The sequence below is a fragment of the Sus scrofa genome, chromosome 2, assembly GCF_000003025.6.
Source record: "Sus scrofa isolate TJ Tabasco breed Duroc chromosome 2, Sscrofa11.1, whole genome shotgun sequence".
Classification (NCBI taxonomy): domain Eukaryota; kingdom Metazoa; phylum Chordata; class Mammalia; order Artiodactyla; family Suidae; genus Sus; species Sus scrofa.
The window spans coordinates 49,715,107-49,737,505 of record NC_010444.4 but is presented as its reverse complement, the minus strand read 5'-3'; the positions used below and the strand labels follow the sequence as shown (position 1 = coordinate 49,737,505).

At 47.0% G+C, this 22,399-nt stretch overlaps 1 protein-coding gene across 1 annotated transcript in view; it reads left to right on the top strand.

Annotated features, from left to right (window-relative positions):
* Positions 1 to 16,386, top strand: part of SWAP70 (SWAP switching B-cell complex subunit 70) — an 84,143-nt gene extending 67,757 nt beyond the window's left edge. Inside the window, exons 8-12 of the mRNA XM_003122981.6 lie at positions 4,315 to 4,422; positions 6,599 to 6,765; positions 13,132 to 13,330; positions 14,588 to 14,684; positions 15,208 to 16,386. Of these exons, the coding sequence (XP_003123029.2) occupies positions 4,315 to 4,422; positions 6,599 to 6,765; positions 13,132 to 13,330; positions 14,588 to 14,684; positions 15,208 to 15,314 (678 nt within the window). The 3' untranslated portion in view covers positions 15,315 to 16,386. The remainder of the gene's footprint in view (positions 1 to 4,314; positions 4,423 to 6,598; positions 6,766 to 13,131; positions 13,331 to 14,587; positions 14,685 to 15,207) is intronic.

Genomic DNA, 22,399 nt, shown 5'->3' with positions numbered 1-22,399 from the left:
GTTCCCAGGTTAGGGGTCAAATCGGAGCTGCACCTGCTGGCATACACCACAGCCACAGCAACGAGGGATCCAAGTTGTGTCTGTGACCTACACCACACAGGGCAGCACCAGATACTTAACCCACTGAGCGAGGCCAGGGAGCTAACCCTCATCCTCATGGATCCTAGTCAGGTTTGTTGAGCCACAACAGAAACTCCTGTCTTTGATTCTTATAGCCCAAATGTATGGGTGAGGACCTCTAGTGAATTTTTCATTTCAATTACTTTTTATCTCCAGAATTTCCATTTGGTATTTTTTAAAATGTGTTTTTTTTTTGTTTGTTTTTTTTTTTTTTACTGTTGTGTCATCTGTTTGATGGGATATCATCATGTCAACTATGCCTTCCTTAAGAATGGTTTCTTAAGCTCTTTGAACATATAATAACTTCTTTGAAGTCTTTACTAAATCCAGCATCTGGGCCCCATCAAAGGCGGTTTCTAGGAGTTCCTTGGTGGCTCAGTGGGTTAAGGACTCAGCATTGCCACTGCTGCGGCTCTGGTTATTGCTGTGGTGCAGGGAGCTTCCTCATGCCATGGGCGCAGCCCCCCAAAAAAGGCATTTTTATATTGCTTGTTTTTTTTCCCTTGTGTATGAGTCACTTTTCTTTTGCTTTGCACATCTCAAAAGTTCTTGTTGAAAACTGGACTTTTTTTTTTTTTTTTTTTTTTTAATTTTATGGCCATGCCCATGGCACATAGAAGTTTCTGGGCCAGAGATTGAATACGAGCCGCAGCTATGACAACTGCAGGAACTCTGAAAACTGGATATTTTGATTTTTTTGTCTTTTTTTTTAGGGCTGCACCCAAGGCATATGGAGGTTCCTAGGCTAGGGGTCTTATCGGAGCTGTAGCTTCCGGCCTATACCACAGCCATACCAACACCAGATCCGAGCCACCTCTGGGACCTACACCTTGGCTCACAGCAACACTGGATCTTTAACCCACTGAACAAGGCCAGGGATCGAACCCGCAACCTCATGGTGCCTAGTCAGACTTATTTCCGCTGTGCCACAACGGGAACTCCAAAACTGGACATTTTAGATGGTATATTGTAGCGACTCATAGCGTCCTCCCCTCCCCAAAGGGGTTGTCATTATTTGCTCATTTGTTTAGTGACTTGGCTGGGCTCTTTCAGGGAAGCCTGTTCTCCTCATGGTATGTAGCCTCTGTCTGTCCTCTGAAGTCCAATCTCAGGCATGTACACAATGCCGTGGGATGGCCAAGGTGTCAGCAGGGCTTTTTTTTGTTTGTTTTTGCATATTCTTTTCTTTTAATTTTATAATGATTTTAAAATGATTTTTTCTTCCTTTTTAAAATTTTTATAATGATTTTTATTTTTTCCAACACTGGTGTATAGTTTTCTGTCGATTTTCTACCGTATAGCAAGGTGACCCAGTCAAACATACATGTATACATTCTTTTTTCTCACATTATCATGCTCCATCATAAGGGATTAGATACAGTTCCCAATGCTATACTGCAGAATCTCATTGCCTATTCACTCCAAAAGCAATAGTTTGCATCTATTAACCCCAAATTCCCAATCCATCCCACTCCTTCCCCCTCTCCCTTGGCAACCACAAGTCTATTCTCCAAGTCCATGATTTTCTTTTCTATGGAAAGGTTCATTTGTGCTGTATATTAGATTCCAGATATAAGCGATATCATATGGTATTTGTCCTTCTCTTTCTGACTTACTTCACTTAGTATGAGAGTCTCTAGTTCCATCCATGTTGCTGCAACTTCTTAATCCAATCATCTGTTGATGGACATTTAGGTTGTTTCCATGTTTTTCTTGTATTCTTAAGTACAATTTTTAAAGGTTACACTCCATTTACAGTTATTACAGAATATTGGCTATATTCCCTGTGTTGTACAGTACATCCCTAAGCCTATCTTACATCCAGTAATTTGTTATTTCCCACTCCATCACCCCTATATTGCCCCTCCTTCTGTCTCCCCACTGGTAACTGTGAGTTTGTTCAGTATATCTGTGAGCCTTCCTCTTTTCTGTTGTATTCGCTAGTTGTATGTTTTAGATTCCACATCAGAGTGATATCATACAGTGTATTAAGTAGTATTCTGGGGTGTGTGTGTGTGTGTGTGTGTGTGTGTGTGTACACCCTATCTTCATTATCCAGTCTTCGGTTGCTTCCATATCTTGGCAGTTGTAAATAATGCTGCTATGAACATTGGAATGCATTAATATTTTTGTTTTTCTTGGGTATATATCCAGGAGTGGGATTGCTGGTTCATATGATAGTTCTGTTTTTAGTTTTCCGAGAAACTTCCATACTGCTTTGCAAAGTGGCTTCACGAATTTACATTCCCACCAACTTACATTCATCAATTTACTGTGTACAAGGGTTTGGTTTGGTTTTTTGATATTGAGTTCCATGAGCTGTTTGTATAATGTTGGCTTCAATCCCTTATTGGTCGTATCATTTGCAAATATTTTCTCTCATTCAGTAGGTTGTCATTTCATTTTGTCAATGGTTTTCTTTGCTGTGTAAAAGCTTTTAAGTTTAATTAGGTCCCATTTGTTTATTTATTTATTTTTTTGGTTTTTTCAGGCCACACTTGAAGCATGTGGCGGTTCCCAGGCTAGGGGTCAAATCAGAGCTCCAGCCGCTGGTCTATGGCACAGCCACCACAGCACGGGATCCGAGCCGTGTCAGCTAGAGCTCACAGCCATGCCGCCAGATCCTTAACCCACTGAGCAAGGCCAGGGATCAAACCCACATCCTTATGGTTCCTAGTCTGGTTTGTTAACCACTGAGCCACAAAGGGCACTCCCCATTCATTAATTTTTTATTGCCTTTACTCTGGGAGATGAAGCCAAAAAAATGTTTCTGTGGTTTATGTCAAAGAGTGTCCTGCCTATGTTTTCCTCTAGGTGTTTTATAGTATCTGGTCTTGGATTTCAGTCTTTAATCCAGTTTGAGTTTATTTTTGTGTATGGCAGCAGGGCTCTGTCTCGGATCTCCTGGTTAAGCTGGCTGCCTTTGTTGGTATCACACCCTGCTGTGCATCTCGCAGTGATTGCGCAGCGATTGCTCTTTTGTTTTTGACAATGCCCTGGAGCCTAAACTTGCCCCACAGAATGATACTTAAATTCTGGCCCACCCATAGTCCTGGAGGCCTGTCTTTGAGACTTGTTTCTACTTGGGGCCTCTTCTTTGCTTCCTTCTGTTGGTTTCCCCTGTCAAAACTTCTAGCTGGCCTGTGGTTTAGTTTGTTGGTTTTGTCAATGGAAAAAGAATATATACACAACCTGAAAGTTGAGGGTTATATTTTATTTGGGGACCTTACTGAGGACTCTGGTCTGGGAGACAGCCTCAGCCCCCAGGAATGGTTGGTTCCAAAGAAGTAAGGAGAGAGCCTAGATATATAGGAGTTTTGGTTGGGGAAAAAAGAATAGTTAACTGCTGATCACATAGAAGATATTTCGAGTTAATGATCTGAGTGCTTTCTGTATTTGGGAAGATACAGATCTGGGCTCATTAAGATTATTTCTTAGGTATGCATCTTAACTACTTAGGGCTGGTATCCTCTTTTTCTCCATCCTAAGTTCCCCTCAGGATGCATGTGCCACTGGGGCAGCTACAGTGGCCGATGGCTTGATGGAAGGCAACATTTTTCTGCCTGCACCCTCCTCGAGATACCATAGCCCTAGACTGAGAACTGAGGAGAGAGGGAGCCCTGTGTCCTTGGTTCTGTGGCCATGGGGTGGCGCCTCCTTCTCACTGACGTGGGAGGGGCAGAGATGGAGCTGCAGTGTGGCTCAGGTGACACAGACTTTTACTGTTCTTGCTGAGATCTAGTTGATTTTCTTGCAAAAAATGTTCTTGTTCAGATAATTCCCAGAAACTTTAAGTGGTTGTTTTGCCACCCTTTGGAAAGTCAAGCTCTGGGAATAGTTTTAAGGAGTGATCGGAAGATGACAGAATTGTTTAGGACCAGCTCAAGCAGTAGATTCGACCTTACGAATGATTTGCAAGTGAATGTAACTTAATAACTGTACTAAATGACTAAAATTTTCCCTGAAAGATGTTCAGACCTATTAGGAGTCATTCAGTTACCCAGTTTGTTTCGCGTGTTGACTGGGGAAATTGTTGCAGTGGAATTCCAATGGATCCGCCCGTTTTTAATTCCCTCTTTATTGAACCTTGAGAATGTCTGGTTTCCCCCATAATATTTAAGGTGTGATCATTTCTCTCCAGACACATTTCCTCTGTAACATTTCCTGCTTTTCTTTGGATGGGTTTTTGGATAGAAACTGGAAGAAGCAGCATCTCGGGCAGCAGAAGAAGAAAAGAAACGCCTTCAGACTCAAGTGGAACTTCAGGCCAGATTCAGCACGGAGCTGGAGCGGGAGAAGCTTGTGAGTACCATACACCAGGGGACACTTGCTGCTTTAACTCGCAGAGCCAGCCAGGTTGGCAGAGGGGCAGAGGCCAGCCTGTGGGGGTGAAGGGGCCAGCCACCCAAAGCCAGTCTGAATTGGTGGAGGGTAAAGACCTGGGAGGCTGGAGTGAGGCCGTGTTGCTAGCTTGGATCTGCTGCTGGCTGGCAGTGGGCTGTTGGGGAAGTTACGTTTGTTATGCATTCACTACCAGTTTATCGAGCACCTGCTGTGTGCTAGGCACTCTGCAAAGGATGCGAAGGTAAACCTTGCTCTTGAGACTCCCAAGTAGACATTTACGGAATGGGGTGATATGTGATGGGGGTAGGGAAACCATATGTCCTGGTTTATCTGGGGCTGTCCCTGCCATCCTGGTATAATTTTCTTTTTTTTTTTTCTTTTTTTTTTTTTTTGTCTTTTTTGTCTTTTTAGGGCCACACCGCAGCATAGGGAGGTTCCCAGGCTAGGAGTCCAATTGGAGCTATAGCCACCAGCCTTTGCCACAGCCATACCAATGCTGGATCCGGGCCACATCTGTGACCTACACCACAGCTCATGGCAGTGCTGGATCCTTAACTCACTGAGCGGGGCCAGGAATCGCACCTGCATCCTCATGGATGCTAGTCGGGTTCGTTAACCACTGAGCCACAAAAGGAACTCCCATCCTGGTATAATTATTAATAGCATCCCTTTCATCCCTCAGAGTCCAGGCTTGGAAAAGCAATAGCTCTGGAAAAAGCAAGCTAAGTTCCATGACAGTTCTCCTCTGTGATAAGCCAGAGAGGGGGTTCTGAAGTCATGAAAACACATGCAGCTGGACTGCTGCTGCTGGCAGCTCTGACTCATCCGAGGGGTTCTCATCACCAAGGGCCATGCTGCTTCAGGTGGTGAGCTGGTCAATTGGAACCCAGGTCTCCTCACACTGAGTTCAGCGTGTGGGAGAGGGCTGAGCCCAGGGCCTGTTAAACAGGGGCCGTGACAGTTCCTTCAGCAACTTTGTGCTGCTTAGGCTTGAAGTAGGGGCGTTTATGTTGAGAGAGGGAGCTGCAGGTGATGGGGAGAGGGTCCTCGCTGTGTGGCCAGAAGATCTGGGTTCGTGTCCTCACTGCTTCTCATGAGCATGAGTTTCTCTTTTTCATATTGGAGGGGGGTAGTAGCCACATCATCACTCATGATCTTGTGGCTACTTGTGTTGCTTATGAGGGTAAAGTACACTAATGCAAGTGAAACATATAACATCGTGTAAGATACTACCTTTAGGATGTCCTTGGCTTTTAACTTTTTTTTTTTTTTTCTTTTTTGGCTTTTTGTCTTTTTTGGGCCACACCTGCAGCATATGGAGGTTCCCAGGCTAGGGGTTGAAATGGAGCTGTAGCCACTGGCTTACACCACAGCCACAGCAACACAGGATCCAAGCTACTCCATAGCTCACAGCAATGCCAGATCCTTAACCCACAGAGCGAGGCCAGGGATCAGATCTGCATCCTCATGGATGCTAGTCGGATTCATTAACTGCTGAGCCACAATGGGAACTCCTTTGGCTTTTAACTTTTAAGGCAGAGATTCAGAACTCCGTAATCCAGATAGAGAAACCATAAACTTGTTCGAACACTAGTTACATGCTTGAGGTCCCTCAGGGCTGGAGGTGCCCTAGGGAGGGAGAACGGGGTGCCAGGCAGCCAGCTAAGTGTAGGGGGACTCACTACAGCCCAGTCAGTCTTTCCTTTCCCCTCTGTTTTAACCTGTTGACTGTTCTGACTGGGAAATGTTTCATTCCTTTTAGAGAAGACTCTGCTGGCAAAGAGATTGTGGCTTTAAGACAGGATGGACTTTAAAGAGAAATTACACAGGGAAATACTTGTTTCTTGAGTCTGAAATGTGGAATGAAGGGAATGAGAGGGAGACCAGGGCAGGAGAACAGCGTGTGGGTTGTGGTTTATGTGGCCAGACTCTTTGGTTGTGGTCTTAGGTCTTAGGTATGATGCTCTCGCTTCCTTCAGCTTCCAGGAGTGAAGGGCAGGGCCCAGCCCACCCTGATGGGCTGGAGCTCTGTGCTGTGGCCTTACTCTGGATGATGGATGGTGGTGGAGCGGGAGGCTTTCCCTGAGGGCAAAGTCAACCCCAGCTTAAACATCAAACCCTTTTATACCATCAGATCAGGCAGCAGATGGAAGAGCAGGTTGCCCAGAAATCCTCTGAACTGGAACAGTATTTGCAGCGAGTCCGGGAGCTGGAAGACATGTACCTCAAGCTGCAGGAGGCCCTCGAAGATGAGAGGCAGGCCCGGCAAGATGAAGAGACTGTGCGAAAGCTTCAGGCCAGGTGCCGGATCAGCCCGTCTGCTGTGCTTTGTGTGCTTTGCCTGGGCTCCTACACTTTCTCAGATTGACTGACTCTGCTGGAGAGGGAGGGGCAGCTCTGCCAGATTGGAGAGATCCCGGAGGCTGGGCTGGCTGGGTTATTTATTCCCACTCCGTTACTTCTGGGCTAAAGAAAGGCCTCTAATCTATTTCAGAGCAGTCAGATGGATATGTTTGGTGGTTACCCTTAGTCATATTCTAGAATGTCCGTGGACCCAGGCTCAGCCCTGGTGAGAACCTGCTTTCTTCCACACGTTCCAGGCCCCAGAAGGCCCTTGTGTGGAGGTAGGGCCCTCTTTAGGCCAGAGCTGCAGCCACTGTGCAGGATAATGAAGAACTAATCAGTTTTCATTTGGTATTTCAGGATTGGTGACATGCCTTAAATAATTATTCCTTGAAAGAGGTTCTTTTTTTTCTTAGAACTTTTAAAGTCAGGTGTACTATGTAATAGTCATGATCTCAGATGAGCACACCCGGTGTTTGGTCTTTGGAGCAGTAGGGAGGAAAAAGTAGAAAGAAGACCCCAAAGAACAAAAATTTTTTTTTTAATATTTATTTATTTGTTTGTCTTTTTGCCTTTTCTAGGGCCACTCCTGCGGCATATGGAGGTTCCCAGGCTAGGGGTCGAATCAGAGCTGTAGCCACCGGCCTATGCCAGAGCCACAGCAACGCGGAATCCAAGCTGCGTCTGCAACCTACACCACAGCTCACGGCAATGCCAGATCCTTAACCCACTGAGCAAGGCCAGGGATCGAACCTGCAGCCTCATGGTTCCTAGTCAGATTCGTTAACCACTGCGCCACGATGGGAACTCCCCAAAGAACAAATTTGATCTCCCCTCTCCCAGTTTTTTTTTTTTTTTCAGGCCAAACTCATGGCGTACAGAAGCTCCCAGGCTAGGGGTCCAATTGGAGCTGCAACTGCCGGCCTGACCACAAACACAGCAACATGGAATCCGAGCCACATCTGCAACCTACACCATGGCTTATGGCAACGCCAGATCCTTAACCCACTGAGCGAAGCCAGAGCTTGAACCCACATCCTCATGAATACTAGTTGGGTTCTTAACCCACCAGCCACAGCGGGAACTCCCCCCTCTCCCAGTTAACGTGCTTCCCCACTTGCTTTTTTCCAGACATCTGGTCAAGGGAGGCAGCACTAAAAGCTGTGTTCCCTAGGCAGCAGCTGTCAGTGCAGACACAGCTTAGGCTTTGAGCTGTGCCCCCCTTTTGGGGACCAGCTGTGGGATGACCTGGGGTAGATTTTCCGTGGCTGCAGTTCCACACAGGGAGCAGCAAAAAATGTTCTTTGAATCTTTAGGTGGGAAGGAGGAAGGAGGTTTCTTCGTTACATATGTTGCCAAAAATGACTTCAAAAATAAATCACCTAGGTTTTGAACATTTTAATTTTATTCTGTTAAGGAAAAAATGATCTTCTAGGTAGAAAATTAAATGCTTGGCCTGTTGCCTGGCACTTATGGGTCCCACGAGTGTGCGTTTTCTGTCCTGTGGTGTTAAACAGGGGTTGGGCACCACCACCCAGTCATTCCTGGGCAGCGATGTTCACACATCATCCTTTGCCCAGGAGAGTTTGATCCCATGTGACTTCTAAAGAGAGACATTCCAAGGGGCACTAGATGGTTTTGAGCCTTCTCATCTTCTGTGATATGTAAAGAGTTTATTTATTTTGTCTTTTTAGGGCCACACCCAAGACATATGGAGGTTCCCAGGCTAAGGATCAAACCAGGGCTGTAGCCTCCGGCCTACACCACAGCCACAGCAGCATGGGGTCTGAGCAGCATCTGCAACCTACATCACAGCTCACGGTAACACCGGATCCCCAACCCACTGAGCGAAGCCAGGGATCGAACCCTCGTCCTCATGAATCCTATTTGGATTCGTTAACCACTGTGCCATGACCGGAACTCCATGTCAAGAGTTTATAGATGGCCATTATGCAGGGAATTCACAGAATTCACTATATATATTTACTTCTCTGAAGTTTTGAGGGAGATTAATTATGACAGCAGAAATTAGATCACAGCGAGAACCAATTAACTCTAGAAATTGATTAAACTTTTAGTATCTCCTGTTTACAGAATGAGTGAATTTTTTTTATAATAATGCACTGTATACATATACCACTGCACTTATTTATTTAAAAAAATTTTTTAATGGCCACACCTGTGGTATGTGGCAGTTCCCAGGGCAGGGATTGAATATGAGCTGCAGCTGTGGCAGTGCTGGATCCTGTAACCCACTACACCCGGCTGACAGTTGAAACCATGCCTCCACAGAGATCCGAGCTGCTGCAGTCAGATTTTTAACCCCCTGTGCCATAGCAGGAACTCCTGAGTGATGTTTTGAGTAAGACAGTTTTGGATAATTGACACCAATAGTTTTTAACCAGTGGTAAATATCAGAATCACCTATAAAGCTTTAAAAAAATACATAGGTAGGGCCTGTCACAAATTTGCTGAATCAAAATATCTGTGGGTAGGAGTCCAGGCATGAGTATTGTCATTTAAAAAGCTCTGGCTAATTATTTTGCGCAGCAATTTAAGTAAATGGCAAAGTGGTGTCAACCTTTTGAATGCAAGTGTAATTACTACATACAGCTCTGCTCCAATAAGCTGAAATTACTGCACAAAAACGAACTACTTTTTCTTGGTGCGGTAAGGCCATTTTATGAATTTTAGTACTTTAAATTGTTTTTCTTTCCGCCTAGTGTTTGGAACTTGAAATGGACAGATGTGCCCCCTCTAGCGGTCATTCTTTTAAATGATTTTTATTTTTTCCATTATAGCTGGTTTACAGTGTCCTGTCAATTTTCTACTGTACAGCAAAGTGACCCAGTCATACATACATATATGCATTCTTTGTCTCACATGATCCTCCATCATGCTCCATTACAGGTGACTAGATATAGTTCCCAGTGCTACACAGCAGGATCTCATTGCTTATCCATCCTCATATACTCTCAAGCAGCCTTCATGAAATATCCAGAGCAAAGGCGGTAATAATCCCCCTGTAATAATACGAGCTGATATTGTTCAGCACTTACAACATTTTAGGTATTTTTCTAAGTACTTTATGTGCATCATCACATTTAATGGATCAGTAAACCTTTGATAGTGGTCATAGTCCCTTGTTCCTTTACCATAAATGAGGAACTGAGGCAGAGAGGTTCAAGTCTTTAGTCAGGGGTCTTGTTTGCTAGTCACAGAAACTGGATTAGCTGGGTTAGCTAAAGCAATAAAAGAATTTGTTGGATGGTTCTTGAGAAGTTTGCCAGTTCCTCAGAAAGGCAGGTGGCCAGGCCTTGAACACAGGCAGAAGCCAAGGGAGCTGAGCAGCCCAAACCAGGGCACAGGAGGAGTCCAGCCAGGGTGCCACTAATGCTGGGCACCAGCAGTCGGCTGGTCATTCCTGCCATCACTTGGCACTAGATGTTGCTGACGCCAGCAAGATGAATTCTCCACTGTCTCTGCTGCTTTGTGTCAGTTGCTTTGGACTCTAAGTTCCAGGAAGGACACCTGCTTAGCCAAGCCTAGCTCAGACTTCCACACACCCTGACTGCCCAGGGCAGGAGGGCAGGGGTCTGGCCTGTGGTTTTGTTTTGTTTTTCTTTGTTTTAGGGCCGTACCTGTGGCATATGGAAGTTGCCAGGCTAGGGGTCAAATCAGAACTACAGCTGCCAGCCTATACCACAGCCATAGCAATGCGGGATCCAAGCTGCATCTGTGACCTGCACCACAGCTCACGGCAATGCCAGGTCCTTAACCCACTGAGCAAGGCCAGGGATTGAACCCACATCCCCAAGACACTATGTTGGGTCCTTAACTCACTGAGCCACAATGAGAACTCCTGGCCTCTGGCTTTTGGGGTGGGAGATGGGTACTACTTTCCATCAAGACTCCCACTGGTGGCAGAGTCCCCAGACACATGAAGGGGGGTTCAGTGCTGGGCAGCCTAACCTCCTGCAAATGTCCACTGCCCTTAAGACTTCCAGAAACGGGTCCTTCCAGTCTCTGTTCAGTGTAGAAAAGCACACGGGGGAGCTCCCTTCATGGCTCAGCGGTTAGCAAACCCGACTAGGATCCATGAGGATTCAGGTTCAATCCCTGGACTCTTTCAGTGGGCATTGCCATGAGCTGAGGTGTAGGTCGCAGACACTGCTCAGATCCTGTGTTGCTCTAGCTGTGGTGTAGGCTGGCAGCTGCAGCTCTGATTCGACTCCTAGCCTGGGAACTGCCACATGCCGTGAGTGCAGCTCTAAAAGGCAAAAAAAGAAAAAAAAGAAAAGCACATGAAAGGTGCAGACTATTTACACACTGAGTGAGTGAATGCCCTGTGTGCTGGTCAGCCTGTACTGGCAGGGTCGTGTTCACTGTGGATGTCACGCTCCGAGAGATGTCTCCAAGGGAGCAGACTGGCCCTTTGTGGAGCTCAGGATAAAGGGAGGGAGAGTGCATCTTAGCTGAGGAAGAACTTTGTAAGGATCAAGACTTCCCAGAAATAAACCAGCCTGGTTTGTGAAGCAGTAGCCCATTGCACAGAGTTGGAGAACCACCCTGCAGGATGCTGCAGAGGGAATTTTTATAGAGGTGGGGAGTTGAGGGAGTCAAATAGGGGTTGTAGAGTCTGGTGCTTAACTTCTCTGGGTGTTGGTTTTAGAAATGCAAATGCTCTTGGGTAGTGGTAACTGGTTTGTCACTGTAGTTCTGACTGTCAAGCCAGCAGAGATACGTCCTGTCCTGAGCAGGGGGCGGGGCGGGGGGGGGGGCGTTGTCTATACTTTGGGCTTGGGCTGCATGTTAGTTTTTTTAATACCTGCATAGCTAGATATTCTCAGATAGGTAGCTTGTTATTAAAGATAATATGTTGAAGTCACACAAGCCTAGGTTGAAATCCGCTATTACCTGTGCGTCATACTTTTAAACCCTTGGACTTCATCTGTGTAAGGATAATAATACCTTGCAGAATAGTGAGAGGTTAGTGCTAATGAAGATATACAGCCTGATATGCGGTACTCGGTCAGTAAATGGTGTCTGGTTTTATTCTATCTCTTATCAGCTCCTTCTTCTCTCACTGTAGTTAAATTGTCAGCTTTTTCTTTGGTAATAGGTTTTTACTAGATGAAAAATGTTTCAATGTTGTAGCAGCCAGGCAAACTTCAAAAGTGGCCCTTTTGAAGTGCCTGTCAGGTGAATGACCTAGTCCAGGTCACTTTACCTTTGTGCCTCACTTTCTCCATCTCTCAACTGAATAATAATAGTGCTTAAGGAGTTCCTGTTGTGGCTCAGTGGTTAATGAATCCGACTAGAAACCATGAGGTTGCGGGTTCAATCCCTGGCCTTGCTCGGTGGGTTAAGGATTCAGCATTGCAGTGAGCTGTGGTGTAGGTTGCAGACTTGGCTTGCATCTGGCATTGCTATGGTTCTGACACAGGCCAGCTGCTACAGTTTCGATTGGACCCCTGGCCTGGGAACCTACATATGCCCTGGTGTGGCCCCAGAAAAGACAAAATAATAATAATAATAATAATAATAATAATAATAGTACTTAAGGAGGAGCTCCCATCATGGTTCAGTGGTTAACAAACCTGACTAGTATCCATGAGGTTGTGGGTTCAATCCCTGGCTTCGTTCAGTGGGTTAAGGATCTGGCATTGCCGTGAGCTGAGGTGTAGGTTGCAGATGCAGCTCAGATCCCTAGTTGCTGTGGCTGTGGTGTAAACCGATGGCTGTAGCTCTGATTTGACCCCTAGCCTGAGAACCTCCATATACCATGGGTGCAGCCCTAAAAAGACAAAAATAATAACAACAATAATAATCATAGTACTTAAGGATTAATGGAGAAAATACACTTTGCTCTGGGCCCATTAAGGCATCCATAAATGTTATATTTATAATTTTTTTTTCCAATAAAGGGTGAAACAGAACATAGAGTGGAACCTTGCCTGCTTTGTGAATATGGGCCTCTCCAGCTCCTAGTTTCCTTCCTGTAAAATGAAAGGTGGGGAGTTCCCATAATAGGATTGGAGGCATTGTGGGAATGCTGGGATGCGGGGGTTCAGTCCCCTGCACAGCAATGCAGGTTAAGGATCTGGTGTTGTCAGAGCTGTGGCTTAGGTTGCAACTGTGGCTTGGATTTGATCCCTGGCGTGGGAGCTCCATATGCCTCGGGGGTGATCAAAAAAGGGGGAAAAAAAAATGAGAAGTGGGTTAGATGACCTACAGCCTTCTCTGCTGCTCTGACTGGCTTTGTCACCTGCTGGCCAGGTGTGGTGACTTGGAGGGTCTGGTCCTGATCTCTCTGCATTGCAGGTTGCTGGAGGAAGAGTCGTCCAAGAGGGCTGAACTGGAGAAGTGGCACTTGGAGCAGCAGCAGGCTATTCGGACAACGGAAGCAGAGAAGCAGGAGCTGGAGAACCAGCGCGTCATCAAAGAGCAGGCCCTTCAGGAAGCCATGGAGCAGCTGCAGCAGCTCGAGCTGGAGCGGAAACAAGCACTGGAGCAGTACGAGGTCATTAAGCCAATCCCTGCAAACCTGTACATGGAAATTCTTAACGCAAACTTTTTTTTTTTTTCTGCTTTTTAGGGCCACACCTGCGACATATGGAAGTTCCCAGGCTAGGGGTCGAATTGCTACAGCTACCAGCCTACACCACAGCCACAGCAACGCAGGATCCGAGCTGCATCTGCGACCTGCACAGCCGCTGACAGCAATGCCAGATCCTTGGCCCACTGAGTGAGGCAAGGGATTGAACCCATATCCTCATGGATTCTAATCGGATTCATTAACTGCTGAGCCACGAAGGGAACTCCAACGCACATGTTTTAAAACAGAGGAATGTTTGGTTTGCTGTAAGAAGCTGTGTAAGAATTTTGCTTAGCTTTAAGTAAGAAGTTTTTACAGGCATTGAGGTGTCACAGAGTCCAATTCAGGAGACTGAAACCACATGGTCATTTAAACAGGGAAAGTTTAATCTAAACAACAGTTCACTACCACAGGGAATTACCTGCTAAGCAGCAAAGAAAACTAAGAATGCAGGGAGGGCAGGCCCAGGAGGCTGCCACTGCCTGGAGGGCTGAGGCCAAGTACCCGGGGAAGAAATGCCTCTGGAAGAGGGTCCCCCTGGCTCTGTGCCCCTTAAGTCCAGCTCTGTGGTCCAGTCTTCCTTGCAGAGGGTATGGCCTTGGCCTAGGGAATGGCAGAAAAGCTCAGCGAGGTGCCATTGACGCAGAATCCACCCCCTGGGGCACTGATGGAAGCTCCCCACAGGGGTGGTGCTGAGAAAACCCACTGGAGTGGGTACCACGTGTGTCCCGTGTGTCACAGGAGCTGCCGCAAAGAGCACCGTGGAACCCAGGGGCAAAGCCCCTGCCTCCTCCAGGGTCCTGCCAGCCCCTCCACCGGTGAAGCCTAAATGGTGCCAGCTGGCAAGGGAGAGCTGTCCTGGCGTCACAGGCAGGACAGCCAAGAGTGGATTGGGAGTTGAGAGGCAGTAAGCCGTGACTAGCACACAGGGATCTTACACATTCATCTACAGTTTGTGTGAATTAGGTCCTCTGAGTGACTGGGGAATGTGGGGGGTTACTTAACTGCTCTGAGCCCTAGCTTCCACATCTGTCAATTGGGGGTAATAATAGTTCCTGCTTCTTGTGGCGGTGACAATTTAATGAGATAACCCCCCGTGTATATGGGAAGTGCCCAGACATTATAACTTGGGTCTTAAGCTGCTTGTGCATTTGCCTAACCTAAAAGCTGCTTTTGTTCCAGGGGGTTAAAAAGAAGCTTGAGTTGGCGACGAATAAAACCAAGAGCTGGAAGGACAAAGTGGCCCAGCATGAAGGATTAATTCGATTGATAGAACCAGGTAACACACTCTTGGAAGCACTTGGATAAGTTTTTCTTGAAAAACCTGCCCTCTGACAGATAAGGAGGCCTGGTTAATCTCCTTTGTATACATCTTCAGTTGTATAAAGGCTGGCATGACCTTTATGGATGTTTCATAGAGAAGAAAAAAAAGTCGTAAAGTTAATCTTTTGGGGGAGTTCCAGTCCTGGCACAATGGAAATGAATCCGACTGGGAACCATGAGATTGCAGGTTCGATCCCTGGCCTCGCTCAGTGGGTTAAGGATCCGGCATTGCCGTGAGTTGTGGTGTAGGTTGCAGACGCGGCTTGGATCTGGCGTTGCTGTGGCTCGGGTGTAGGCTGGCAGCTGTAGCTCTGATTTGAACCCTAGCCTGCAAACCTCCATATGCCTTGGGTGTGGCCCTAAAAAGACCAAAAAAAAAAAAAAAAAGACAAAAAAAGTAATCTTTTGTCTGTGAGAAAATAGTAATGTTCACTGAAGAATATAATTCTTCCTGTGTCTAATGCATGTTTGCCTCTTAGGTTCAAAAAACCCTCACCTGATCACTAACTGGGGCCCTGCAGCTTTCACTCAGGCAGAGCTTGAAGAGAGAGAGAAGAGCTGGAAAGGAAAGAAGACCACGGAGTGAGCAGAAGTCACGTCACTTATGTAGGTTCCAGTGTAGCTGGAAAGCTTTATGCTAAAGGCAAGAGGACCTGGCTTTGCTGCTTCTAACTCTTCTTCCTCCAGCGCCTCCTATGGGCTCAGTATAGTAAAGAAGGCTTTTTATTTATCTGCCTGCAAATCAGGGCTTACCTGAAAAGAACAAAAAAGGCAACCTCGGCAAGCTCTTTCTTTTCCTCTCTCTCTGAAAACTTCAGCTTCTGAAGATGCCCCTTAGCTCCTGCAGATTCTTGTCGGAAGGAGGCAGCGCACAGACAGTACAGTGGTGCCCGCATCCATCCGTCCGTCGCAGCCTGTGGCCAGGAGCGGGGAGGTGCTCAGGTCCCTGGGTATCAGAACCCCTGCAGGCTGGGGCAGTTGCTTTTTTGGCAGCTGTTTCCTCCTCCGAGTGATTGTTTCTAAAGAGGCCGGTTTGCCTGCCATGGCCACGGTTGACCTGGAATGCCTCGGACCATTGCTGCTCGGCTGGAGAAGCGCCTTCTCCAACACGTGGAGCCTGCTCTGAGTGGTTGCAATCTGTGTGTTTGGTTGTGCAGGTTTCTCTCTAGTGCAGTGTGACTGATTGGCATCCTGGCTCCAGCAGCACTATCTCAGAGAGGCAGAAGTCTTTTAAATAGTGCTTTGGCTGAGATAGATACTTAGGAATCAAAGGACACAGAAGTGAACTAAGTAAATCCCCTTTGGAACGATGTTTTGATACTAACTGAATTCTTCCTAATATTTAAAGTGGTGTCAACTGTCAGGAGGCTGGCAGACCCTTTGATTTTAGTTTTGTAGTTACTGTACAGAACGTTTCAGGAGTGTGTGAGCACTGGTCCTCATCAGGCCTTTTCCTTCATAAATAGGGATTTGATCATTTCTAGGAATTACACATGAAAAGTTTTAAAATGTATTTTTGTGACATGCTGTGTTGAGAGGGAACAAGTATTTATAATTTTTCAAACATTTCTACCTAAATATTGTACAATGTAATATGCTGAACTTCCTTAATTTTTTGGCTCATTTTCTAAGATATATTAAAAATCTTTTGTATGGGTTTTGTTTGGTTTTTGCTTTTTTTAGCAAAATGAACTCAAGAAGAAAATAAAAGATACCAGAGAGCATACATTTTAAACAGATTTAATAGGAGGAGTTCCCATTGTGGCTCAGTGGTTAATGAACCCAACTAGCATTTATGAGGACACAGGTTTGATCCCTGGCCTCACTCAGTGGGATCCAGTGTTGTCATGATCTGTGGTGTAGGTCGCAGACGTGGCTTGGATCTGGCATTGCTGTGGCTGTGGTATAGGTGAGCAGCTACAGCTCCGATTCGACCCCTATGTTTCTCTAAAAAGACGAAAGAACAAAAAACCCCACAAAACCTGATTTAATAGAACAGGAGGATAAGTGTGTGTGTTTGTGTGCATATTTTCACATAATGAGAGGGACTTGGGTTTAGGGACACTTCCTGAAAACACTGGGTTTGCAGTTCGGACCCCCAAACCAAGGCCATCACGCCGTTAGTTATGGCCTCAAGTTTGGTGTTTGAGTCACTCCTGTGGGAAACCATGGCGGATGTGTCAGCTCACAAACGGGAACTTACAAATGACTTCTCCCTCATTGTTGCTCTTACCTCCAAATCCTCTTACCTCTGCTTTTCCCCGAATCTTCTTTTTATTCCTTTCGATTTTCTTTTGGTTTTTCCCAGAGTAAACAGTGCGGGTTTTTTTGTTTGGGTTTTATACAGTTGCCAAGATTATAATGCCTCTTGTGGACCAAGCAGGCCCACTCAGTCCAGCCTGATTGTGTCTTGGAAAGCTGATCTTTTCCTTCTAGAGGAGAGAACGCATCGGTTGGTGTTTTGCTAACTTGTTTCTCTCATGTGGTAGTTCTCGACCAGAGATGGTTTTGCCTTTCCTTTGCCCTAGCAGATGTCTGGAAGGGTGATGTTCGGAGACATTTTTGGTTGTCACTAAAGGAAGTGATTCTGTCACCTGGAGGGTGGGGGCCAGAGATGCTGCTAAATATCCTACAATTCATGAGATAGTCCCTGCAACAAAGAATCATCTGGCCTGAGATGTGGATAGTGCCCAGGCTGAGAAAGCCGCCTCTGCAGAAAGGCAAGTTCTAGGTCCAGAAAGCAGTAGGCTCTTGGAATCAGGGTTTTCCCTGGAGCAGCACCAGGAGTTGACCTCTTTGGTATAAATGGGGCACAAGTGGGAGGAGCCCTGGCTCACCCTGTGTGGGGCCTTGTGCTTAAGAAACTCTCTAGGAGTTCCCCTCATGGCTCAGTGGTTAACGAACCCAGCTAGTGCCATGAGGATACATGTTTGACCCCTGGACTTGCTCTGTGGGTTAAGGACCCAGTGTTACCGTGAGCTGTGATGTAGGTCACAGAAGAGCCTTGGATCCGTGTGGCTGTGGCTGTGCTGTAGGCTGGCAGCTATAGCTCCAACTGGACCCCTAGCCTGGGAACCTCCATATGCCTCGGGCACAGCCCTGAAAATACAAAAGACAAAAAAAAAAAAAAAGAAACTCTCTTAAGTGCCTTTTTGACATAGGTGCGAAGGGAATTGCTTTGGATGTGCTTTAATGTCCTCCTGGGATGCAGGTTGCTGAGGCATGAAATGGAAAGCTGCCGTGACCTTGATTTCTTCCCACGAGTGGCTCAGCTCAGGGAGGCGCCGCTGGAACCATTCGGCAGCTGGTGAGGAAGGAGCGCTTAGATTTATGGCCCTGCTGGGATGTGCTTTGTGGAGCGCTGGTGCCTTGTCCCACTTGGCAAAGCCTCCATCATGCCTTGGGGGTCATGCCAGCGAGGCACAGCTGCCGTCCTGGAGCAGAGATCAGGTGACCTCAGGCCTCAGAGAGATGGACAAGAGGCATGGCCTAGCTTTTGCCGCTTCATAGTAGGGACTCTGTAAAAGAATCAGTCTCGCGAATACTTTAAGATCTGTTTCTTTCCTCTTGCTCTCTCTCTACTTTCTCTGCTTTTATATTCATTTTGAGACTTGTAAAGTCCCCCCTCAACTTTAGGAAGCTATATGATGATAGCTCCTCAGGCTAAAGACCCTACGGGGCAGCAGTTCCCCCTGGGGAAATGAGGCACGTGGCCACCAAAAGACCCTGCAAGGAGGTTCACAGCAGCTTTGTTCAGGATGGCCCCAGCCAGCAACACCCCAAGTTATCAGCAGAGAATAGATCAATGAATGTGGAATATTCAGACCAAGGATACTATACTTTTAATTAAAAATACGGTCCCTGAGAGAGGCAGCATCATGGATGAATCTCACAGATAGGATGTTGAGCAAAGGAGCCACAGACCATACTCTGTGATACCATTGATATTAATTTCCAGAACCCGCAAAGCTAATCTGTGGGTTTCGAAGTCAGGCTTGTGGTGACCTCAGGGTGGGAAGGGTGGTGATTGACTGGAAACAAGGGAACTTTCTCAGATCCTGGAAATGGGCAGTGGTTACATAAGTAAAATATATCAACTTTACACTCAAAATGTGTACAGTTTGCTGTTTGTGACTTGTGCCTCTAGAACGATGGACTGCCCTGTCCCTGGGGGCCCACTGGTACAAAGCCTTCACTTTGCAGAGAAGGACCTGGAAAGGGTTGAGCCACATCTACTCAGGAACACCTGACCCTCTTCTGGGACGTGGTTGTGACAGCAGAACTGTCCTTTTTGTGGGTCCTTTGTATTTGAGGTCACATGTTTTAACTCATCATGTTGCCATGTCCCAACACCCAGGGGGTCGCATGTCCTTGCTTCACCCTGTGGGGAGGGGGGAGCCTTGACTCCATCTAGTCCTGTGCTCAGCTTCCGCTGACCTTCCTGAGGTTGATGAGTTTTTGGGCTTGGGCAGTGGGCACATCTGTGGCGGACTCTAAATTCCCTCCAGGGCTAGCCTCAGACTCCTTTTCCATGCCTGCCACATAGACATGGCACTTACACGAGTGCACCCACAGGAATGACAGCCCTCCTCCCTGTTTCTCTCCACCTCCTCAACGGCAGTCCTCAGGGCCTGGCTGAGGGCCAGCAGGATGTGAGCAGTGGGGAGAGGGGGGCTTTGTCTAGCAGCTCCCTTTCTGTTCAGCTCTGAGCCCAGCAGCCTGTCCCTCCTCCCCATCTGAATCTCTCATTTCCTGCCCCCACCTCTTCCCCTCCGCCAACACTCTCTACTTTGACCAGCAAACAGCCCACGATGGGTCTCTTGATTACTGTATGTCTCCGTGTGTTCCTCTGTGGGTTTATCCTGTGTGAACACTGCACTTCCTGGACTTAGGTGACTGTTCCCTTTCCCAGGTTAGGAATGTTTTCTGCTATTATCTCTTTAAATATTTTCTCAGGCCCTTTCTCTTCTCCTTCTGGGACCCCTATAACATGAATATTAGTGCATTTGATATCTCAGGTGTCAAATTGTCCTCATTTCTTTTTTTTTTTTTTTTTTTTTTTTTTGGTTGTTGTTGTTGCTGCTGCACTCATGGCATATGGAAGTTCCTGGGCCGGGGATCGAAGCTGAGCCACAGCCGTGCCAGATCCTTAAACCAGCCAGGCTGGGGATGGAACCTGCACCGCCACAGAGACAAGCTGGGTCATTAACTCAGTGCACCACAGCAGGAAGTCCTCTTTTCATTCTTTTTTTTTCTTCTATTCCTTGGCAATGATTTCCATGGGTCTGTCTTCCAGCTTATTTGTCCATTCTTCTCAATCACTTTTACTTTTGATTTTGATTTTAGTTTACTTTTGATTTCTTCTAGTGTATTTTTTTTTTTCATTTCAGATTTGTATTCTCCATCTCTGTTCTCTTTTATTTTCTAACTCTGTTAAAAACTTCTAACTCCTCACTCTCTGCATCTGTTCTCCTGAGTTCTTTGATCATCTTTACAATCATTACTCTGAACTCTTTGGGGTAGATTGCCAGTCTCCACTTCAGTTAGTTCTTCTGGAGCTTTATCTTGTTCCTTCATGTGGAACATGTTCCTCTGCCCCCTCGTTCTGTCTCCGTTGCTATTTGTATTTTTTATGTCTGTGGCAGGTTAGTTATGTTTCCTGATCTTGGAGAAGTAGCCTCTGTAGGAGGTGTCCTATGTGTCCCAATGGTGCACTCCCCTCTTGTCACCTAAGCTATATGCTGTAGGGAATCCCCCTAAGAGGGTGGCGTGGGTCCTTCCATTGTAGCAGGCTGACCATGTGGGTGGTCTGGTAGGCTTGGTGGGTGCCTGGTCTGTTTGGTTGCCACGCTCTGCCTTGTGTGGATGCTGCTGGCTGCTGTATAGTGGGGCCTGGTTATAACATGGCTGTTCTGGAATTCTGGGGACCTTGGGGCTGGTGCTGACTCACTGGTGGGTGGAGCCAGCGTCCTGAATATTCTGGGGCTAGTGCTGGGCTACTGGCAGGCAGAGCTGGTTCCTGGAGTCTGGCTGCAGGATCCAGGGATCTCAGAGCTTGTTTTAGATTGGTGCGGGGGGTGGAGGGGGGAGATGGGTACCAGTTCCTGGCAGATGGAGATAGGATCCTGGGTATCCCAAAGTTTGCATTGGCCTGCTAGTGGGCAGGGCCAGGGCCCAGCTGTCCCAGGGTAGGGCCTATCTTGCCAGCGGTGGGCTCAGTGGCTGGTATCTACCCATCGGTGGCTGAGGCTGGTCTAGAAACCTGTGCAGGCTCCCTGGTGGGAAAGGCTGGTGCCTGCCTCCTGGTGGGTAGAGCTCAATCCTGGCTCTCTGGTGGGTAGGGCCCTGTACAGACTTTGTCTAGAGGCAATTGTGGGCTCTAGAGGCTGTTAGGCAGCCTGCCTGCCGATGTCTGGGCCAGTGTCCCCACCCACTTAGTTGTTTGGCCTGAAGCATCCCAGCACCTGCAGGCTGTTGGGCTAATGAGCTGGAGGGAGATTTTCAAAATGGCGCCCGCCAGCCCTGGATTCACATCCAGGCTGTAGAAGCAGCTCATAGGAAAGGCTGCTGCCACTGCTGTGTCCCCAGGGCAAGCCAGAGCGGCCTCTCCAGGAGACTCTCCAAGACCAGCAGGTAGGTCTGGCCCACGCTTCTATCAGATTACTGCTTTGCCCTGCGTCCTGCTGCGTGTGGGATTTTGTGTGCCTGTTAAGAGTGGAGTCTCTGTTTCCCCCAGGCCTGTGCAGCTCCTGCAGTTACTGCCCCCACCCCGCTCAGGGCCTTCAAAGCCAAATGCTTTGGAGACTTATATTCACAGGGCCGGACCCCGGGCTGGGGAGCCTGATGTGGGACTCAGAACTCTCACTCCTGTGGGAGAATCTTTGCAATACAATTATTCTCCAGTTTATGGGTTGTCCATCTGGGAGGTATGGGGTTTGATTAAATCATGGCTCCCCTCCTCAGACCCATTGTGTTGTGGTTCCTTCTGTTACCAAATTAAGTCATATGGCCCCCACTTGGTGGCTGAGGCTCTCTGTCTTGGCAGGGGGAGTTTCTTTTTCTGTTCTGGTTGGGGCAGCCAGTAATGAAACCAAAGCTGAGATTGACACAGCGCAAGCTTTTTTCAATGGCCAAAGAAAGGAAAAGCGGGAACTAATTTCACAGTCAACTTCTCACCCACTCGGCAAGAGGGGTTAGATTTTAAAGAGTAAAGACAAAGGGAGGAAGAGTGAGGTTAATGATGGGGAAGCTTATACATCAGTCTGCTGGGGAAGCGGCAGGGCCTTTTCCTGGGGGTGGGGTACCACCCCCTTTTTATCCCTTATTCATCCTTAATGTCTGTTCATGGTCCCTGGTAAGTGTTATCCAATATGCTAACAGAGTAAAAAAAAATGTATAATGAGGCTCAGCTGTCGCCGGTCAGGTTCATCTCCATCTTGGTCCCAGCTGGTTCCATCTGAGGTGCCTTGTGTGTGTGTGTGTGTTTTATTTGTTTTATTTTGGTTTTGGTAGCTTCCTTTCTTATCTTTGGACCCTTTAACTTAAGATTTCTGTTCACTCCTGGTAGAAGTGGGGGTTAGAAGTTTCTGGGCAAGGACTTGGAACAGCTCTAGTAACATTTTTTTTTTAAAAAAAATCTTTTAGACTTGAAGTGTAATTAATTTCTAGTGT